The following is a 21,562-nucleotide window of genomic DNA, read 5'->3' as shown; positions in this document are numbered from 1 at the left end:
CACAGCTTCACCCGCCCACTCTGCCAGCCTGGTTATGTCTTCCTGTGTTTTGATCCAGTCTCCACATTATTAACTATACTCCCCAAATTGGTATCATCTGGAAATTTCAACACCAAATTTGAGTCAAATAATTTCTGCCACTTCCCACTGTCGGCCAATCCGATAAACTTCCCTGAACTCCTAACCTGTGTTCTCTGTTTTGTAGCCCTCTTTCAATCCATTCTGCTACCTGGCCCCTGACTCCACACGCCCTGACCTTTGTCATGAGTCTTGTGCAGCACATTATCGAAGGACTTTTGGAAGTCCATGTAAACCACATCCACTGCATCACCCTTGTCTACTCTTTCTGATGCTTCTTCAGTTGCTGCTTTCAGCCAATCCCACGAGTGCACAACAGTTGGTTCACGGGGTAATGATAAAAGCCTGAAGTTATTGTTGGTGATATTAGTGCAAGAAACGGTTAACACCTTCCCCTCTCCACAATTTTAACACAGGAGATAACCCGTTTATTGTAACTGGGTCAAGACCTCCATTACAGCAGTGAATGGTGGAGTGTGATAGGAACAGACCGAGTGTCTGTCCCACTGATATCACCAGCAGTTATTTCAGTACAAAGTGTGATGGTTACCGAGTGGGAGCATGTGGAAAGGGTTAAGTGAAGCTCGTGGAGAGTCGAGCAGACAGGTTCTCAGCTGGTTTGAGGCTGAGTTTGTTTTGGCAAAGATCTTATTCCCATTGACAAGTAGAAAGGCCAAGACTGATCTTTATCTGTTGTACTAACATCAGCTGATTTGCATCAGATGTTTCCGTGTAACTCACCTGCTGCACATATTAATCCAGCTTGTTTATTTCCCCACATTAACTAATGGGATTTATTCATGATATTATTTACAGACACTCTCACTCCCTGCACCATTGTCCCACCTGTCAGTCAAGTAACAAACTTGGGATTGTTCCCAGTATTTTTAAACAACAAGTGACACTCACAGGGATTGGACTGAGGACAATGCGCAAGGAATTTGTTCAAAATATTTAAATGAAGGGACCCTGCAGAATCGGCCAGGGTCGAGGGGCTGCTCCAGATATCCTGATGGGAAAATTATCCCAATATTCCAGTAACATTTCACACTGTCTTCAGGGCCAAAGGAAAATGCACAATAATCCAAAAATACAGTCATTCTGCCTTCAGGAGAAGCTGGCACCCAACAGACACGAGCGGCAGATAACTGGTGGTGGGACACCATAGATTGAAAGTCCTACCATCGATGGGGAAGCTGTAGTTGAGCTCCCTGCTCATTCTGCTGGCCTCTGGTAGGAGTGCTGAGGCTCAGTCCCAGCCATGTCTGCCTGCACTGCCCGGCTTAGTATCCGTGAAGGTTTCTACAGCCCTTCTACAGTGACTGATTCATTTCACCAACATGACCTATTGGTTTAGTGAACGCTCTGTTCTGTCCCTGGAAAACATTGACCTGTTCCGTTATCTCCTCATCTCTCCATCGCCCTTCGATCCAGCTCCTTTTTGAAAGGTGCCAATGACTCCGAATCGACCCTGTTCTCTACAAACGGGTTCCAATCTCACTGCAGCCAGTGCACAGAGGAGACCTTCCACCATGGGGAGAAATGGGGGAATAGATGGGGTTCAGATCGATTACAAAAGGGATTGGATTGGTCAGTGTAAAAATTCTCATGTCTTTGTAATTATTATCTTTTTATTTTTGGGGTCTTCACCTCAATATATTGTTCACCAAATCCGAAATGTTCTCCTCGATAATATTCATTAAATCCTAATATTATCTATACATTCACTCACAGGCTGATGAATGAGGTCAGGAACTATGACTGTACTTTCCATTTCTCATTCAGCAGGTAAAGTGACACCTTGTAAAATCTCATGTGCAACACACGGAACATTCTCATGGTTTCCAGTCCCTCCTCTTCTGAGTCGGCAGTTACTGATTGGCCAGCAGTGATTTTGACATCATTAATGGTCCAGCCAATTGGAACTGATGTCAATGGTTCCAGTGGCACAATCTGCTATATATATGTGCAGCAGCTCCTGAAACCTCATCACATTGGACAACTGGGGGAGAGGTAGGAAGGAATGGGAGCAGGAAATCCCCACCTTTACTTTGAAACCTCGACACCAATGTTCAATCTTTTTCTTGTGTTTCAGGTTGGAGGAAAGGAACTTCACTGCAGACATGATGCTGGGGACGGTTTTGCTTCTGAGTGCATTGCTCGTCAGTGATGTGGCAGGTAGGGTCAATCAAAGATGGTGTGTGAGGACAGGTTAATGATGTGAGGTGACAAGTTAGTGGAACAGCCGCTGAGTAAATTAGAGAGAAGAGAAAGGGCCGGAACCTGAAGGAATGTCGTAAAATGAGCAACTGTCGGACTTTGATAACCTTCAATATTCTTCCCAGTCTAATCCCACTCTCTCCCTCACTCCCCATACCCTTTAATATCCCACCCAGTCTAATCCCACTCTCCCCCTCACTCCCCATACCCTTTAATATCCCACCCAGTCTAATCCCACTCTCCCCCTCGCTCCCCATACCCTTTAATATCCCACCCAGTCTAATCCCACTCTCCCTCTCACTCCCCATACCCTTTAATATCCCACCCAGTCTAATCCCACTCTCCCCCTCACTCCCCATACCCTTTAATATCCCACTCTCCCCCCTCACTCCCCATACCTTTTAATATCCCACTCTCCCCCCTCACTCCCCATACTCTTTAATATCCCACACTCCCCCCTCACTCCCCATACCCTTTAATATCCCACCCAGTCTAATCCCACTCTATCCCTCCCTCCCTGTACCCTCCAGTATCCCTCCCTCCCCGTACCCTCCAGTATCCCTCCCTCCCCGTACCCTCCAGTATCCCTCCCTCCCCGTACCCTCCAGTATCCCTCCCTCCCATTCCCATTTTTGGATTTGATGGACTGTGTTTCATCACCAGTTCGTGAGAGAATTCCACATTCTCACCATCCGCTGTGGGGAAACAGGCTCTGAAATCCCATGGGCCACGATCTGGCGAGTGACGTTGGGATTGTGCCCACCAGTGCCCTCCAGGACTGACGCTGCCCCTGAGTATGGGGGTAAGTGTGAGGCCCCTCATTAATATGGGGCCAGTGGACACTGGTGTCACTGTGGGTGCATCTCTGGCCCCACACTGCCTGAAACTCGTGCACCTGCTGCCATCCAGGGGGTGTCCAGTTCCTCCTCGGGGTGTTGAGACATCGATGAGGGGAAGAGAAACAGTGTGAAGACTGATAGGGTTGAACAGCCACCCAATTAAAGGGAAGTGAGAGAGATGATCGATACTGGTATAAATTATAGGGAGTTCCTGGGAACAAACAATGTGAAACATGTCAATTGTCTTTCTATTGTGTAGATGTAAATGGTGTTGCTGGAGAATAAGGAGTTTGACCAGCTCTGTCTTCTCAAACAAAGATAACCTCGTTGACTGTTGAATTACTTTGGAACATAGGAACAGGAGTAGGCCATTCAGCCCCTCGTGCCTGCTCTGCCATTTGATAAGATCATGGCTGATCTGTGATCTAACTCCATATACCTGCCTTTGGCCCATATCCCTTAATACCTTTGGTTGCCAAAAAGCCATCTATCTCATTTAAATTTAGCAATTGAGCTGGTATCAATTGCCGTTTGCGGAAGAGAGTTCCAAACTTCTACAACCCTTTGTGTGTAGAAATGTTTTCTAATCTTGCTCCTGAAAGGTCTGGCTCTAATTTTTAGACTGTGCCCCCTACTCCTAGAATCCCCAACCAGCGGAAATAGTTTCTCTCTATCCACCCTATCTGTTCCCCTTAACATCATTTAAACTTCGATCAGATCACCCCTTAACCTTCGAAACTCCAGAGAATACAACCCCAATTTGTGTAATCTCTCCTCGTAACTTAACCCTTGAAGTCCGGGTATCATTCTAGTAAACCTACGCTGCACTCCCTCCAAGGCCAATATGTCCTTCCGAAGGTGCGGTGCCCAGAACTGCTCACAGTACTCCAGGTGCGGTCTAACCAGGGTTTTGTATAGCTGCAGCATAACTTCTGCCCCCTTGTACTCGAGTCCTCTAGATATAAAGGCCAGCATTGCATTTGCCTTCTTGATTATTTTCTGCACCTGTTCATGACACTTCAATGATCTATGTACCTGAACCCCTCAGTCCCTTTGGACATCCACTGTTCTTAACATTTTAGAAAGTACCCTGTTCTATCCTTTTTTGATCCAAAGTGGATGACTTCACATTTGTCGACATTGAATTCCATTTGCCACAGTTTTGCCCATTCACCTAAACTATCAATATCCCTTTGCAGATGAAAACATAAAATTACACTGCTTAGAATGCCACCAATCTTTGTCATCGGCAAACTTAGATATGAGACTTTCTATGCCTTCATCTAAGTCGTTAATAAATATTGTGAATAATTGAGGCCCCAAGACAGATCCCTGCGGGACTCCACTAGTCACATCCTGCCAATGTGAGTACCTACCCATTATCCCTACTCTCTGTCGCCTTTCGCTCAGCCAACTTCCTGACCAAGTCCGTACTTTTCCCTCGATTCCATGGGCTTCTATCTTAGCTAACAGTCTCTTATGTGGGACCTTATCAAATGCCTTCTGGAAGGCCATATAAATAACATCCATTGACATTCCCCTGGCCACTACTTTAGTCACCTCTTCAAAAAATTCAATCAGGTTTGTCAGGCACGACCTACCTTTCACAAATCCATGCTGGCTCTCTCTGATTAACTGAAAATTCTCAGTGTTCAGTCACCCTATCCTTAATTATAGACTCCAGCATTTTCCCCACAACAGATGTTAGGCTAACTGGTCTATAATTCCCCGGTTTCCCTCTCTCTCCTTTCTTAAAAAGCAGAGTGACGTGTTCAATTTTCCAATCTGGAGGGACAGTTCCTGAATCTAGAGAACTTTGCAGATGCCCAAACTATAATCTTTCGATTTGCTCACCTACTTCCTTTAAATCCCTGGGATGGAAACCATCTGGTCCTGGGGATTTGTCACTCTTTAGTGCTATAATTTTCTTCATTACTGTTGCTTTACTTATGTTAATTTTATCGAGTCCCTGTCCCCGATTCAATGTTAGTTTTCTTGGGATTTCCGGCATGCTATCCTCTCTTTTCACTGCAAATACTGACGCAAAATAATTGTTCAACATGTCCGCCATTTCCCCATTGTCAATGACAATATCCCCACTTTCAGTTTTTAAGGGGCCAACACTGCTCCTGACCACCCTCTTTTTCCTAATATAACTATAAAAGTTCTTTGTATTGGTTTTGATATCCCTTGCGAGTTTCTTTTCATACTCTCTTTTTGTAGCTCTTACTATCTGTTTTGTGACCCTTTGTTGATCTTTGTATCTTTCCCATTCGCCAGGATCTGTGCCATTTTTTGCCTTTTTGTATGCCCTTTCCTTATGTCTTATACTGGGCGCCTTTGATCTTGTTACTTGATAAACAACCAATAAAGACCTTTAAACACTGCCCCCCCTGGGGTTATTAAACACTGGACAGGGATGCACCCCCCTGTTAACGAGTCCGTGTAGTAAACAGAATACGGTAGTTTAGGGAAAGATCGATCAAGTACAGGGAAGTCACACTTCACATGAAACAAGGACACGGTAATGTGCATAAGATCAGTGTATGAGAGGAGTGTCACACATGGTTTGAGTGAACAAAGACACTGCAATATTTGTGGGGAAATGACTGTTTGAAAACCAGTTGTGTTTGAGTGTAACACAGACGCTCAGTCAGTGTGTGTTAAATAGGTTTCGGTGAGTGCATCCAAAGTATGAGGAAAAGGTCCATAAAAAGACCACGCTTTTGGCTGTTTGGGAGTACAGTAGTGACGGTGATGTCTCCACTGTACCCAGAGAAAGACTGGAATTAAAGAACATTCATCTCTGTTTGATTGTACTCTGTTTATTCAATTGCTCTGCACGCTGAACTTAATAAAGGATAGACTTTCTTTTAATTGGAAGAAGACGACCGTATTCTGTTTACGACACGTATCCTTTAACCGGGGGGTGCATCACAGTCCAGGGGCTGGCAGTGTTTAAAGGGCCAATGGTAGTTGATGGGGAGCATTGGCACTGGCTTCAGATTTATCTCAAATACAAAGACTGACTCCTTGAATCAGAAATAAAGTGAAGGTTTGGGGATTGCTGTTGTGAATATTCAGTTTGTTTTAATCTAATTCTCTTTAACTGCAGCTGATGTTTCTCTGAATGGAACATCGGAGAATCAGCAACAGGAGGCGGAGACTGATCAGGATCAGGACCGTGACCAACGTGATGTCCCTGAGAGAGGATTTTGTCCCAATGGCTGGTTTTATTTTATTTCTGTCTCCTCCTGTTACCGGTTTCTCCGTGACAGAAAGACTTGGATCGAAGCTGAGGTAAGTCCCTGGAGTCTCCATTTTAAGTTATTGTTTGTTCCTCAGTGTTTCTAAATGTGACAGGACGCAGAGAATGAAAGAACCTTCTTGTTTGTATCTGGACAGTTCTGATTGACTCGGTGCGTTCCATCACCTGGGAAACGTGATCTACATTGTATTCTACATTAAACACTGAGGGCTCTGAACTGTGATATTGAACCTACAGACAAGGAGGGTCACAGGCCCATCGATGGACAGTGGGGAGGGTCACAATGGGTCAGAGTGTCTCTGGATTAGAAAAGAGTAAAATCAGCACTGGTCCCTGATAGATCATAGAATCATAGAAGTTTACAACATGGAAACAGGCCCTTCGGCCCAACATGTCCATGTCGCCCAGTTTATACCACTAAGCTAGTCCCAATTGCCTGCACTTGGCCCATATCCCTCTATACCATCTTACCCATGCAACTGTCCAAATGCTTTTTAAAAGACAAAATTGTACCCGCCTCTACTACTGCCTCTGGCAGCTCGTTCCAGACACTCACCACCCTTTGAGTGAAAAAATTGCCCCTCTGGACCCTTTTGTATCTCTCCCCTCTCACCTTAAATCTATGCCCCCTCGTTATAGACTCCCCTACCTTTGGGAAAAGATTTTGACTATCGACCTTATCTATGCCCCTCATTATTTTATAGACTTCTATAAGATCACCCCTTAACCTCCTACTCTCCAGGGAAAAAAGTCCCAGTCTATCTAACTTCTCCCTATAAGTCAAACCATCAAGTCCCGGTAGCATCCTAGTAAATCTTTTCTGCACTCTTTCTAGTTTAATAATATCCTTTCTATAGTACGGTGACCAGAACTGTACACAGTATTCCAAGTGTGGCCTCACCAATGCCCTGTACAACTTCAACAAGACATCCCAACTCCTGTATTCAATGTTCTGACCAATGAAACCAAGCATGCCGAATGCCTTCTTCACCACCCTATCCACCTGTGACTCCACTTTCAAGGAGCTAAGAACCTGTACTCCTAGATCTTTGTTCTATAACTCTCCCCAACGCCCTACCATTAATGGAGTAGGTCCTGGCCCGATTCGATCTACCAAAATGCATCATCTCTCATTTATCTAAATTAAACTCCATCTGCCATTCATCGGCCCACTGGCCCAATTTATCAAGATCCCGTTGCAATCCTAGATAACCTTCTTCACTGTCCACAATGCCACCAATCTTGGTGTCATCTGCAAACTTACTAACCATTCCTCCTAAATTCTCATCCAAATCATTAATATAAATAACAAATAACAGCGGACCCAGCACCGATCCCTGAGGCACACCGCTGGTCACAGGCCTCCAGTCTGAAAAACAACTCTCTACAACCACCCTCTGTCTTCTGTCGTCAATCCAATTTTGTATCCAATTGGCTACCTCACCTTGGATCCCGTGAGATTTAACCTTATGTAACAACCTACCATGCGGTACCTTGTCAAAGGCTTTGCTAAAGTCCATGTAGACCACGTCTACTGCACAGCCCTCATCTATCTTCTTGGTTACCCCTTCGAAAAACTCAATCAAATTCGTGAGACATGATTTTCCTCTCACAAAACTATGCTGACTGTTCCTAATCAGTTCCTGCCTCTCCAAATGCCTGTAGATCCTGTCCCTCAGAATACCCTCTAACAACTTACCCACTGCAGATGTGGAGATGCCGGTGATGGACTGGGGTTGACAATTGTAAACAATTTTACAACACCAAGTTATCGTCCAGCAATTTTATTTTAAATTCACAAGCTTTCGGAGGCTTCCTCCTTCGTCAGGTGAACGATTTTTTCAAATCGTTCACCTGACGAAGGAGGAAGCCTCCGAAAGCTTGTGAATTTAAAATAAAATTGCTGGACTATAACTTGGTGTTGTAAAATTGTTTACAACCACTACAGATGTCAGGCTCACCAGTCTGTAGTTCCCAGGCTTTTCCCTGCCGCCCTTCTGAAACAAAGGCACAACATTTGCTACCCTCCAATCTTCAGGCACCTCACCTGTAGCTGTCGATGATTCAAATATCTCTGCTAGGGGACCCGCAATTTCCTCCCTCACCTCCCATAACGTCCTGGGATACATTTCATCAGGTCCCGGAGATTTATCTACCTTGATGCGCGTTAAGACTTCCAGCACCTCCCTCTCTGTAATATGTACACTCCTCAAGACATCACTATTTATTTCCCCAAGTTCCCGAACATCCATGCCTTTCTCAACCGTAAATACCGATGTGAAATATTCATTCAGGATCACCATCCAGTGACACTTTCTGCAAAAGGTGTTGTGTGGAAGTTTGGTGGGGATAGGATTGGGTTCTGGTCTCCTGATCTTCAGATCAAAGGAGACAAGGTCCATTTCAAGGATCTGCTGTGGGGCCATTGAGAGGGCAGATAGTGTTTAAAAACCCAACACTGTAACTGCTCAGCTCAGTCTTCAGACATTTTCAAAATCCATCCAGATACATCCAGTGATTGGTTAGTCTTGTTAACTGAAAACTTTCATTCAATGGTCAGTAATGTCTCCCCATGTCATTTCATTTGCTCCCTTCCTATTGGGCAATGTTCGTCACATGCACAAAGTCTGAGCAAAGACTGGTGGTCAGGGGAGGGTCGGTGGAGGTGGGGTTACTGGGTTCCCGATCTGGAGAGACTGGGCTGTCGCCTCAAAATTTCTTGCATAAAAAGGGTCTCCCCTCTTCACAGGCCCAGACCACATCCCCGCACCCCTCCCCTTCCCATCTACCACTCAGCAGCCTCCTACACCTGCTTTCACCAGATGGGTTACTGCTAATCTGGCAGGCCTCAGAGACTGAGAATGTGGCAACTCCTGACGCCCAGGGTCCAGGGCTCAAGGGCAAGATTGAGACCCTGTATATCCGGGTGCCAGACAAATTTGCACCCTCTGAAGTTGCAGCAGGAGTGTGCTGGAAGGGCTGCAGGGTTCCGGCCCGAGGCCTTTAAAGGTTCTCCAATTGTCCTCCAGTGAGGTGTTGTTCGAAACACCATTCTCCACACTCCCAAGTCGTTGGTTGAAGCTGTTCCCTCATTTATTTGAAGCTGGCCCTTCCTGGCTCCTGATATTTCTGAATTCTAGCTCATTCCACCCTTGACCATTCTGTGGTCCCAATTCCTCCAATAGTGCCTCAGCCTTTGTTTGCTGTGTGTGCCTGGGTCATTTACCATTTACCAAATCAAGTTATTCACAGCCTCTTGTGTCTTCCCTGACACAATGAAATCCTCATGTCTCCATTTCCCAACTTGACTCCAAACTACATGGCGATTTCCAATTGATATTTACAACAACAACTTGTGTTCATACAGTGCCTTAACGTCGTAAAACATTTCAGGGCACTTCACAGGAGCGATTATCAGACTAAATTTGACACCGAGCCACATAAGGAGATATTAAGACAAGTGACCAATAGCTTGGTCGTAGAGGTAGGTTTTAAGGAGCGTCTTAAAGGAGGAGAGAGAGGCGGAGAGGTTTAGAGAGGAATTCCCGAGCTTAGGGCCGAGGCATCTGAAGGCAGTGCCGCCAATGGTGGAGCGATGGAAATTAGGGTTACGCAAGAGGCCAGAATTGGAGGAGCTCAGAGATCTTGGAGGGTTGTAGGGCTGGAGGAGGTTAGAGATAGGGAGGGGCAAGGGCCATGGAGGGGTTTGAAAACAAGGGTTAGAATTTTAAATCCAAGGTGTTCCTGAACCGGGAATCAATGTCGGTGCGTGAACACAGGGGTGATGGGTGGAACATAGGAACAAGAAGAGGCCATTCAGCCCCTCGAGCCTGTTCTGCCATTCAATCAAAGACTGGCAGGTAAACCTGCAATTGAACAGTGGGCGGCCTTTAAAGAGGAGATTGTTCCGGTACAGTCTCGGCAAATTCCCACGAGGCAGAAAGGTAGGGCAACTAAAGCCAGAGCTCCATGGATGACAAGATAGAGTAAGATGAATTGGAAAATAGGTGCATATGTCAGATGTCAGATTGATAACTCAAGTGAGAACAGGCTGAATATAGAAAGTTCAGAGGGAAAGTGGAAAAAGAGGGATGAGAGAGAGTATGAGAATAGACTGGCGGCCAACATAAAAGGGAATCCAAAAGTCGTCTTCAGACATGTAAGAGGAGGGATGGAGCCGAAGGGAGGCAGTAGCAACATGGATACAGAATTAGCTAAGTGACAGGAAACAGAGTAATGGTGACCGGTTGTTTTTTGGGCTGGAGTGAGGTGTCCAGTGGTGTTCCCCAGGGGTCGGTGCTGGGACCACTGCTTTTCTTGATATATGTTGATGACTTGGACTTGGGTGTACAGGGCACAATTTCAAAATTTGCAGATGACATAAAACTTGGAAGGGTAGTGAACAGTGAGGAGGATAGAGATAGACTTCAAGAGGATATAGACAGGCTGGTGGAATGGGCGGACACGTGGCAGATGGAATTTAACGCAGAAAAATGCGAAGTGATGCATTGCGGTAGGAAGAATGAGGAGAGGCAATATAAACTAGAGGGTACAATTCTAAAAGGGGTACAGGAACAGAGATCTGGGGGTATATGTTCACAAATCATTGAAGGTGGCAGGGCAGGTTGAGAAAGCGGTTAAAAAGCATACGGGATAATGGGCTTTATAAATAGAGGCATAGAGTACAAAAGGATGGATGTTATGATGAACCTTCGTAAAACACTGGTTTGGCCACAATTGGAATATTGTGTCCAGTTCTGGGCACTGCACTTTAGGAAAGATGTGAAGGCCTTAGAGAGGGTGCAGAAGAGATTTACTACAATGTTTCCAGGGATGAGGGACTTTATGTACGTGGATAGACTGGAGAAGCTGGGGTTATTCCCCTTGGAACAGAGATGGTTGTGAGGAGATTTGATGAGATATTCAAAATCATGAAGGGTCCAGACAGAGTAGATAGAGAGAAACTGTTCCCATTGGCGGAAGGGTCAAGAACCAGAGGACACGGATTTAAGGTGATTGGTTCTTTTACCAAAAGTGACATGAGGACAAACGTTTTTACACAGTGAGTGGTTAGGATCTGGAATGGACTGCCCGAGGGGGTGGTGGAGGCAGATTCAATCATGGCCTTCAAAAGGGAACTGGATAAGTACTTGAAAGGAAAACATTTGTAGGACTACGGGGATAGGGCGGGGGAGTGGGACTAGATGGATTGCTCGCGCATAGAGCCGGCACGGACTCGATGGGCCGAATGGCCTACTTCTGTGCTGTAATCTTTCTATGATTCTATCTTGGCAGATCTGTATCTTAACTCTATCTACCCGCCTTGGCTCTGTGCCCATTAATACCCTCGCCTCACAAAAATCGATCAATCTCACTATTGACATTTTCTCCTGACCCCCGGCCCCAACAGCTTTTTGGGGGAGAGAGTTCCAGATTTCCACTCCCCTTTATGTGAAGAAATGCTTCCTGACATCACCCCTGAACGGCCGAGCTCTAATTTTAAGGTTCTGATGAAATAGTTTCTCTCTATCTCCCCGATCAACTCCTTTAATCATCTTAAACATTTCATTCAGATCACCCTTTAATCTCCAAAACTCGAATACAAGCCTAGTCTGTGCAACCTGTCCTCATCATTTAACCTGTTTGGCCCCAGTATCATTCTGGTGAATCTGTACTTTTAGCCTTTTAAATTATTTTTTGTACCTTTCACTGGCTTTTACTGATTTTTGTTCTTGGACTTGTAAACCTTTCTGCTCCTCCAACGTTCCGAGCTTCTCACCATTTAGAAAATACTCTGATCGATCTTTCTCAGGTCCAAAGAGGATGACGTCACATTGAACTCCATCTGCCCCAGTTTTGCCCACTCACTTAACCTCTCAATGTCCCTTTGCAACTGTCTGCTCCCATCTCCACTATTTACTGTGCCTCCTAACTTGGTATCGTCAGCAAACTTGGATATACGACTCTCTCTTTCTTCTTCTTCGTCACTTCTAAATCGAGTGAAAAGCTGAGGTCCCCTGGGGACATCATGGTCTGGATTTTGACTTGGAGCCGGGAAGAGAGAGGGGGGAAGGTTTATTGGACACCAGACCCAGGAGTCAAGTTGACCGGTTGGAATTTGCGATCACAACTCAATTGGATGATGAAGATTTTATTTCCTGGTTTTGGGCCCAGCAGCCAGATTGACGGATTGGCTGCATGTCGGGTGGGAAAGCAGCTGGGGAGAGATCGGAGATCTGAGACCTCGGGGATTGTATGGGGAGTGGGGGGGAGGGTGGGGGAGAGATTGGGATCTTTGTGGGCTGGATGGGAGGGCGATAGCAGCAGGGCCAAGGTCACTGATATCGGGGGGAGGGTCTCGGCCATCGGGGGGGGAATCGGCTGATCGCGGCAGGTGGTCTTGTTGGGTCTGGGGGAAACACTCCTGCTCCTCTGGGCCCACAAGCAGTGCAATAAAGACCCTCACTCACCTCATGATCCAGGCCTCCTCGCCTCTTTCACTCGAGATTCTCGAGTCCCGGGAAACCCCCACTGGAAACATGAAATTTAAAGTTAGGTCAAACTCAATGTAACTTCTACTAATGATGTTAATTGCCCCACTAACGACCCACTCACTGGCACTAATTAGGGACGTGACCTTGGCTGGTACTTTGGGCGCACACATCCCAACGTGCCCACGTTAAACCCGGTTGTGGGCGTGTTTGAACCAGGTTGGGGTCGTGATCAAAACACCAGCGGTTTTCACCTCCCACCCGCCCCCAATCCAACCGTTCTTGGGGATTAAAATTCCCCCCACTGGTCCCATGCTGCCAGTTCGAGTACATGCCCATTACCCCGACTCTCTCTCTCCTTCCTCCAAACCAATTCCCTCCCCATGTCAAGAAGTTGCCTCCAATTCCATGCGCTCTCATTTTAGTTAAGCCTCTTATGTGGAACCTTATCGAATGCCTTCTGGATGTCCATATAAATAACATCCATCGACACTTCCTTATCCACCACGTTAGTTCCCCTCAAAAAATGTAACTAGTTTCGTCAGACATGTCTCATCCGTTACAAATCCATGCTGGCTCTCTCTCTGATCAGTTCATATTTGTCCAAGTGTCCGTCACTCTGTCCCTAATAACAGAATCTAGTCACATCGCCCGTCTCTGCCCCTGCCTCAACTCATCTGCTGCTGAAACCTTGCCTCTGTTACCTCCAGACTCAACTGTTGCAATGCTCTCCTGGGTGAACAGGACTTGGTGCGAGTTAGGAAATGGGCAGCAGAGTTTTGGATGAGCTGAAGTTTACAAAGGGTCCAAGATGGAAAGGCCGGCCAGGAGAGCATTGGAATAGTCGAGTCTGGAGGTTAAATGAAGGCATGGATGAGGGTTTCAGCAACAGATGAGCTGAGGCAGGGGCGGAGAAGGGTGATGTTACGGAGGTGGAAGTAGGCGGTCATTGTAGTGGAGATGATATCGTGTTGGGAGCTCGACTCGGGGTCAAATAGAAGGCCAAGGTTGTGAACGGTCTGGTTCAGCCTCAGACAGTGGCCAGGGAGAGGGATGGAGTCGGTGGCGAGGGAATGGAGTTTGTGGCGAGGACCAAAGACAATGACTTCGGTCTTCCCAATATTAAATTGGAGGGAATTTCTGCTCATCCAATACTGGATGTCGGACAAGCAGTGTGACAAATCAGAGGCAGAGGAGAGGTTGAGAGAGGTGGTGGTGAGGTAGAGCTGGGTGTCGTCAGCGTCCATGTGGAACCTGACGCGTGTTTTCGGATGGTTTCGTTGATTGAAGTTCCCCTTTAGAATGACCTTCCAGTTTTCACACACCTTTCAATCTGTGGTCAAACCCTAATGTTCATTTGTTGTTTTCACATTCAAGGTCAAACCAGAGCAGCTCATTGGGTAACTTTTCACCTCCCACTGCATCAACTTGTTAATTCCCTCTGTGACCCTGAGATGAAGCCACAATCTCCAGATAGTAATTCTATCTGAACTAAATTAAACTGGAGATACACACTTAGAAATATTAGCAGTGGTCTGTCGTTCTGATCAATCTGATAGTGTCGACATTGTCACTTTACAGTGACGTGGACTGCAGTGGCCGTCAACATCTGTATTGACAGCAGCTGGATGGATAAAAGTTGGGGAGAACAGCAGAATCAACTCCAGCGACCCTGCAGAACGTTCTCGAACAGAACTGAATACAGTCAATGTGAAATGATGATAAACAACAAATGTTATGTTTTGTTTTTATTTAAAGCTGTCCTGCCAACGACTGGCTACAGGCGGCCATCTTGCCTCCATCCATTGGAAAGAACAGAATCATTTCATTGAACTGCTGTTAAAGGCAGAACAATCAAATAATCATGTTTGGATTGGTTTGAGTGACCGCCACAAGGTAATGTTCTGAGTTACTATATCATAAATTGTTCATTGTAGCAGGAATATACATTTATAAATGATATTATTTCTCTCCCACAGGAAGGGACTTTTCTTTGGACTGATGGATCTTTATCAGATTTCAAAAACTGGCATCTGGGTGAGCCCGATAATTATGAAGGACGAGAGAACTGTGTGGTAATTAATTCAGGTAAGTTGATATTGAAACGTGTGATAGAAATGGTATTTAATGGGAAATTAATCCAAACAAATAGATTGAGACTGAGACTCAGTGTGGGTGATTTTTAGACTTTGACAGCACTGGACTTCCTGACCCTTTTTGCAGCAATTTGCAGCCAGCTTCCAGCTCAAGCTGTTTAATGGAGGGACGTACACTGGGTGTAAACACTGGGGAGAGAGGGACGTACACTGGGTGTGAACACTGGGGAGAGAGGGACATACACTGGGTCACACACTGGAGAGAGAGGAATGTACACTGGGTGTAAACACTGGAGAGAGAGGGACGGACACTGGGTCACACACTGGAGAGAGAGAGGGACGTACACTGGGTGTAAACACTGGAGAGAGAGGGACGGACACTGGGTCACACACTGGAGAGAGAGAGGGACGTACACTGGGTGTAAACACTGGAGAGAGAGAGAGGGACGTACACTGGGTGTGAACACTGGAGAGATACAGGGACGTACACTGGGTGTAAACACTGGGGAGAGAGAGAGGGACGTACACTGGGTGTGAACACTGGAGATATACAGGGACGTACACTGGGTGTGAACACTGGGGAGAGAGGGACAGACACTGGGTGTGAACACTGGAGAGATACAGGGACGTACACTGGGTGTGAACACTGCCGATACAGGGACGTACACTGGGTGTGAACACTGCCGATACAGGGACGTACACTGGGTGTGAACACTGGAGAGATACAGGGACGTACACTGGGTGTGAACACTGCCGATACAGGGACGTACACTGGGTGTGAACACTGCCGATACAGGGACGTACACTGGGTGTGAACACTGCCGATACAGGGACGTACACTGGGTGTGAACACTGCCGATACAGGGACGTACACTGGGTGTGAACACTGCCGACACAGGGACGTACACTGGGTGTAAACTCTACACTGTCTCTTCCTGCTCAACTGTCCATCTGTGTGGATCCTGCAGTGATGAGGCCATACCGAGGCGGGCCTTATAACTGGCCCACATTTAATGAGTTGGTCCTGACATGTGTCAGGCTGGAGCCGTGCTCCCAGTGGCAGGACTCCATTCTGATTTTCAGGGAATGTTGTGTAAACACACTCAAGCTTCCCGCATCCGCCCCTCACTTTACTGATGCTGGAAACGTCCCCCCTCCCCCCTCGTTCCACAGCGGGTTCATGTCCCAGAGTTAAAATGTTGTAATTGGTTCCAGAAATCCCAGACTTTGCTCCAATCGTGTGCAGTGGGGGAGGTGAGTGTTTAGGGCTGGGGGTGAGGACTTCCTGTCCATCCCACACTGGGAAATCCAGCCCAGGGTGTGCTCCACACCTTCAGTCAGGAACTGTCCAAAACCCCCACTGAATATTGTAAGGTTTGTGGATTTCAGTGAGGCGCTCACTGACTGACTGTACACGGCATCAGAACAGGAAGTGGCTCATTTTCTTCACAAGGTGAACTGATGGGTGAAGAGACTGGTAAAATTAATGGATCACAGACACTGACTCACAGATTGATCCATTGCTAATATTTCTGACTAAATAGAAAGGCTGAAAGAAGTCAGTTCCGTGGAGAGACTGGAGAAACTGGGATTGTTCTCCTTCCAGCAGAGAAGGTTAAGGAGAGATTTAATAGTGGGGCTCAAAATCATGAGTTTTGACAGAGTAAATATGGAGAAACTGTTTCCAGTGGCAGGAGGGTCAGTAAACAGAGGACACAGATTTAAGATAATCGGGAAAAGAACCAGAGGGGAGATGAGGAGGAAAAAAATGTTGGGCGGCAAGTTGTTCTGATCTGGAATGTGCTGCCTGAGGGGAGGAAGCAGATTCAATAATTACTTTCAAAAGGGATTTGGATAAATATTTGAAGAGACAAAATTAGCCGGGCTCTGAGGAATGGGACTGATTGGAAAGTTCCTTCAAAGAGCCAGAACAAGGATGCTGGGCCGAATAGCCTCCTTCTGTGCTTTATCATCTCGGATTGTATGAAATAATTACACAAACAGCAGCCTGATTCACCAATGGGTAAAGGTCGAAATCAATTCTTTTTTCAGATAAATGGAATGATCATGCCTGCACAGGAAAATTTCCCTTCATTTGCTCCTACAAACTGCACGACTGGTAGAAGAATCCAGCGATGCTCCAAGGATCCTTTCCCGGAGTGGATTCAGATCCTCGATTTGTTTGTAGCCGCACTCACTGCCTGTGGTGATTGTACTGACTCAGTCTGTTAACCAATAATAAAGGTAATTGCATCATGGGCTGTGTTTGATGCTGTGAGTCTAGTTTATAGGAGCCCTCCTGACCCACTGGACCCTCTCCCCACCTCTTCACTCAATACTGCATTCGGGAGAAGGCCACACAGACTTTATAAAATTAACTTTCAGTATATGAACCTTTTGGTTTGCAAAAGACAAACTTTAAAGGGATGAGATGGAATTAATGGGGAAATATCACTGAGAGGAATCTGTCGATGGAAATTGGAACTGATTGAAAGCTGCACTAATGGAGAGTATGGAAGATAAATATATCCTCCCAAAAATAACGAAAGTCCCCGGAATGAGGCAACGGGACAATAAAATGGGAAGAAAGATCATCAAACGGTGCAGGACTGCAGGGAAAAGGGGCTCTGGGAGGAGAGGAATTTCCTCAAACAGATTAAATGGTAGAGATGAGGACAGCAAAAGATGTGAAGAATAACAACATTCTACCAGTGTTCCCCACAGTGAGAATAGATTCAAGGTGCTGCCAAAACACACACTGCCTGGAAATGTCACTCTTGCTTCCTGTCACACAATTCCTGTCACGCTTCAATTTCCTGTTTATTACACTGAGCCGTGATGCAGTTTTCCTGGCTGAAAACTAGGTGGCGCTGTAGTGTTCATTATACTCATCCCTGATTGGCTGACTGGGTCATAAGAACATAAGAAATAGGAGCAGGAGTGGGCCAATCGGCCCCTCGAGCCTGCTCCGCCATTCAATAAGATCATGGCTGATCTGATCCTAACCTCAAATCTAAATTCATGTCCAATTTCCTGCCCGCTCCCCGTAACCCCGAATTCCCTTGACTTCTAGGAAACTGTCTATTTCTGTTTTAAATTTATTTAATGATGTAGCTTCCACAGCTTCCTGGGGCAGCAAATTCCACAGACCGACTACCCTCTGAGTGAAGAAGTTTCTCCTCATCTCAGTTTTGAAAGAGCAGCCCCTTACTCTAAGATTATGCCGCCTAGTTCTAGTTTCACCCATCCTTGGGAACATCCTTACCGCATCCACCCGATCAAGCCCCTTCACAATCTTATGTTTCAATAAGATCGCCTCTCATTCTTCTGAACTCCAATGAGTCGAGTCCCAATCTACTCAACCTCTCCTCATATGTCCGCCCCCTCATCCCCGGGATTAACCGAGTGAACCTTCTTTGTACTGCCTCGAGAGCAAGTATGTCTTTTCTTTAGTATGGACACCAAAACTGTATGCAGTATTCCAGGTGCGGTCTCACCAATACCTTATATAACTGCAGCAATACCTCCCTGTTTTTATATTCTATCTTCCGAGCAATAAAAGCCAACATTCTGTTGGCCTTCTTCATCACCTGCTGCACCTGCATACTAACTTTTTGATTTTCTTGCACTCGGACCCCCAGATCCCTTTGTACTGCAGTACTTTCCAGTTTCACGCCATTAAGATAATAACTTGCTCTCTGATTTTTCCTGCCAAAGCGCATAACCTCACATTTTCCAATATTGTTTTGCATCTGCCAAATCTCCGCCCACTCACCCAGCCTGTCTATATCCCCCTGTAGGTTTTTTATGTCCTCCTCACTCTCCACTTTCCCTCCCATCTTTGTATCATCTGCAAACTTTGATATGTTACACTCAGTCCCCTCCTCCAAATCATTAATATAGATTGTAAAGAGTTGGGGACCCAGCACCGACCCCTGCTGAACACCACTGGCTACTGGTTGCCAGTCCGAGAATGAACCATTTATCCCAACTCTCTGCTTCTTGTTAGATAACCAATCCTCCACCCATGCCAGAATATTACCCTCAATCCAGTGATTCTTTATCTTGAGCAATAATCTTTTATGTGGCACCTTGTCGAATGCCTTCTGGAAGTCGAAATACACTACGTCCACTGGTTCCCCTTTATCCACCCTGTACGTTATGTCCTCAAAGAACTCAAGCAAATTTGTTAGACATGACTTCCCCTTCGTAAAGCCGTGCTGACTTTGTCCTATTAAATTCAAAATTTTACCCACCACAGATGTTAGGCTAACTGGTCTATAATTTCCAGCCTTCTGCCTACTACCCTTTTTAAATAAGGCTGTTACATTCGCAGTTTTCCAATCTGCCGGGACCTTTGCCGAGTCGAGAGAATTTTGGAAAATTTTTACCAAAGCATCCACAATCCCTACTGCCACTTCCCTCAAGACCCTTGGATGTAAGCCATCAGGTCCAGGGGATTTATCCGCCTTGAGTCCCATTAATTTACTGAGTACCGATTCCTTAGTGATTTTAATCGTATTTAGCTCCTCCCCCCCGAGAGTCCCCTGTTTGTCCAGTGTTGGGATATTCTTAGTGTCCTCTACCGTAAAGACTGAAACAAAATATTTGTTCAGCATTTTTGCCATCTCCATGTTTCCCACCATTAATTTCCCGGTCTCATCCTCTAAGGGACCTACGTTTGCCTTAGCCACCCTTTTTCTTTTTATATAACTACAGAAACTCTTGCAATCTGTTTTTATATTTTTTGCTAATTTATTTTCATAATCTATCTTCCCTTTCTTAATCAATCCTTTAGTTACTTTTTGCTGTCTTTTGAAGACTTCCCAATCTCCTATCCTCCCACTAAGTTTGGCTACCTTATATGTCCTTGTTTTTAGTCGGTTACTATCCTTAATTTCTTTACTCAGCCACGGATGGCTGTCATTTCTTTTACACCCTTTTTTCCTCAGTAGAATATATATTTTTTGAAAGTTGTAAACTAACTCCTTAAATGAACACTGCTGCTCATGTACCATCTTACCCTTTAATCTATTTTCCCAGTCCACTTTAATCAATTCCGCTCTCATACCATCATAGTCTCCTTTATTCAAGCTCAGTACGCTTGTTTGAGAACCAACCTTCTCACCCTCTAATTGGATATGGAATGTAACCATGTTATGGTCACTAATTCCAAGGGGATCCTTAACTCGGACGTGATTAATTAATCCTGGCTCATTACACAGGACCAGGTCCAAGGTTGCTTGCCCCCTTGTAGGATCAGTTACATACTGCTCAAGAAATCCATCCCTAATATACTCAATAAACTCTTCCTCAAGGCTGCCCTGCCCAATTTGATTTGTCCAGTTAATATGATAGTTGAAATCCCCCGTAATTATAGCTGTTCACTGATTACATGCCCCGACTATTTCCTGATTAATACTTCTTCCAGCAGAGTTGCAACTAAATAGGAGGCCTGTATACTACGCCCACAAGTGTTTTTTTCCCCTTATTATTCCTTATCTCTACCCAAACTGTTTCATTGTCCTGATCCTTTGTCCCAATATCATTTCTCTGTATTACAGTGATTCCTTCCTTTATTAACATAGCCACCCCACCTCCTCTTCCTTCCTGCCTGTCCTTCCTGATTGTTAAATACCCTGGCATATTTAATTCCCAGTCGTTGTCACCCTGCAGCCATGTTTCTGTAATGGCCACAAGATCATACCCATACGTAGTTATTTGTGCCGTTAACTCGTCCATTTTGTTACAAATGTTATGTGCATTCAGATAAAGAACTTTCAAAAATGTTTTGTGACACTTAATTCCTGCTTTTTCCTTTTTTAACACTTTACATTTTACTCCATACCTTCTGTCCCTTCCTGATACACTTTCCTCTGTCTCCCTGCTCAGGTTCCCAATCTCCTGCCACAGCTTTGATGCTCGGTTCATCGCCTTACGCCTTCTAGTTTTTATTTTATCTGTCGTGCCGAAAGTACACTTTCTTTCCACTGCTCTACGCTTTTCCCTTTCACTTGTTCTTGAACAACTATTTGTACTATTTGTATTGTAGATTTCCCCTGGGTCTTCCCCTCTCTTGCTGCTCTCAATTTTATTCCCTTCTAACTCCCCGCTCAGGTTCCCATCCCACTGCCACTCTAGTTTAAACCTTCCCCAACAGCACGAGCAAACACCCCCGCGAGGACATTGGTCCCGGTCCTGCTCGGGTGTAACCCGTCACGCTTGTACAGGTCCCACCTTCCCCAGAACCGGTCCCAATGTCCCAGGAATCTAAATCCCTCCCTCCTACACCATCCCTGCAGCCACGCATTCACCCTGTCTATTCTCCTGTTCCTATACTCACTAGCACGTGGCACTGGTAGTAATCCTGAGATCACTACCTTTGAGGACCTGCTTTTTAATTTATCTCCTAACTCCTTAAATTCACCTTGCAGGACCCCATCCCTTTTTTTCCCGATGCCCTTGGTACCAATATGGAGCACGACTACTGGCTGTTCACCCTCCCCCTCCAGAATGCCCTGCAGCCGCTCTGTGACATCCTTGACCCGAGCACCAGGGAGGCAACAAACC

General features: G+C 45.7%; 1 protein-coding gene across 1 annotated transcript; it reads left to right on the top strand.

Annotated features, from left to right (window-relative positions):
• The first annotated feature begins 1,943 nt into the window (after positions 1 to 1,943).
• On the top strand, positions 1,944 to 17,250 carry LOC137341897 (C-type lectin-like). The gene is made up of 6 exons (XM_068005404.1): positions 1,944 to 2,091; positions 2,174 to 2,256; positions 6,253 to 6,437; positions 14,655 to 14,792; positions 14,876 to 14,984; positions 17,045 to 17,250. The coding sequence occupies exons 1-6, from the start codon at positions 1,985 to 1,987 to the stop codon at positions 17,113 to 17,115; spliced, it is 693 nt and encodes a 230-aa protein (XP_067861505.1). The 5' UTR covers positions 1,944 to 1,984; the 3' UTR covers positions 17,116 to 17,250.
• The last annotated feature ends 4,312 nt before the right edge of the window (positions 17,251 to 21,562 follow it).

Source organism: Heptranchias perlo, chromosome 24, assembly GCF_035084215.1.
Source record: "Heptranchias perlo isolate sHepPer1 chromosome 24, sHepPer1.hap1, whole genome shotgun sequence".
Taxonomy (NCBI): domain Eukaryota; kingdom Metazoa; phylum Chordata; class Chondrichthyes; order Hexanchiformes; family Hexanchidae; genus Heptranchias; species Heptranchias perlo.
The sequence above is the reverse complement of the archived record's forward strand: the minus strand, read 5'-3'. Positions and strand labels throughout refer to the sequence as shown.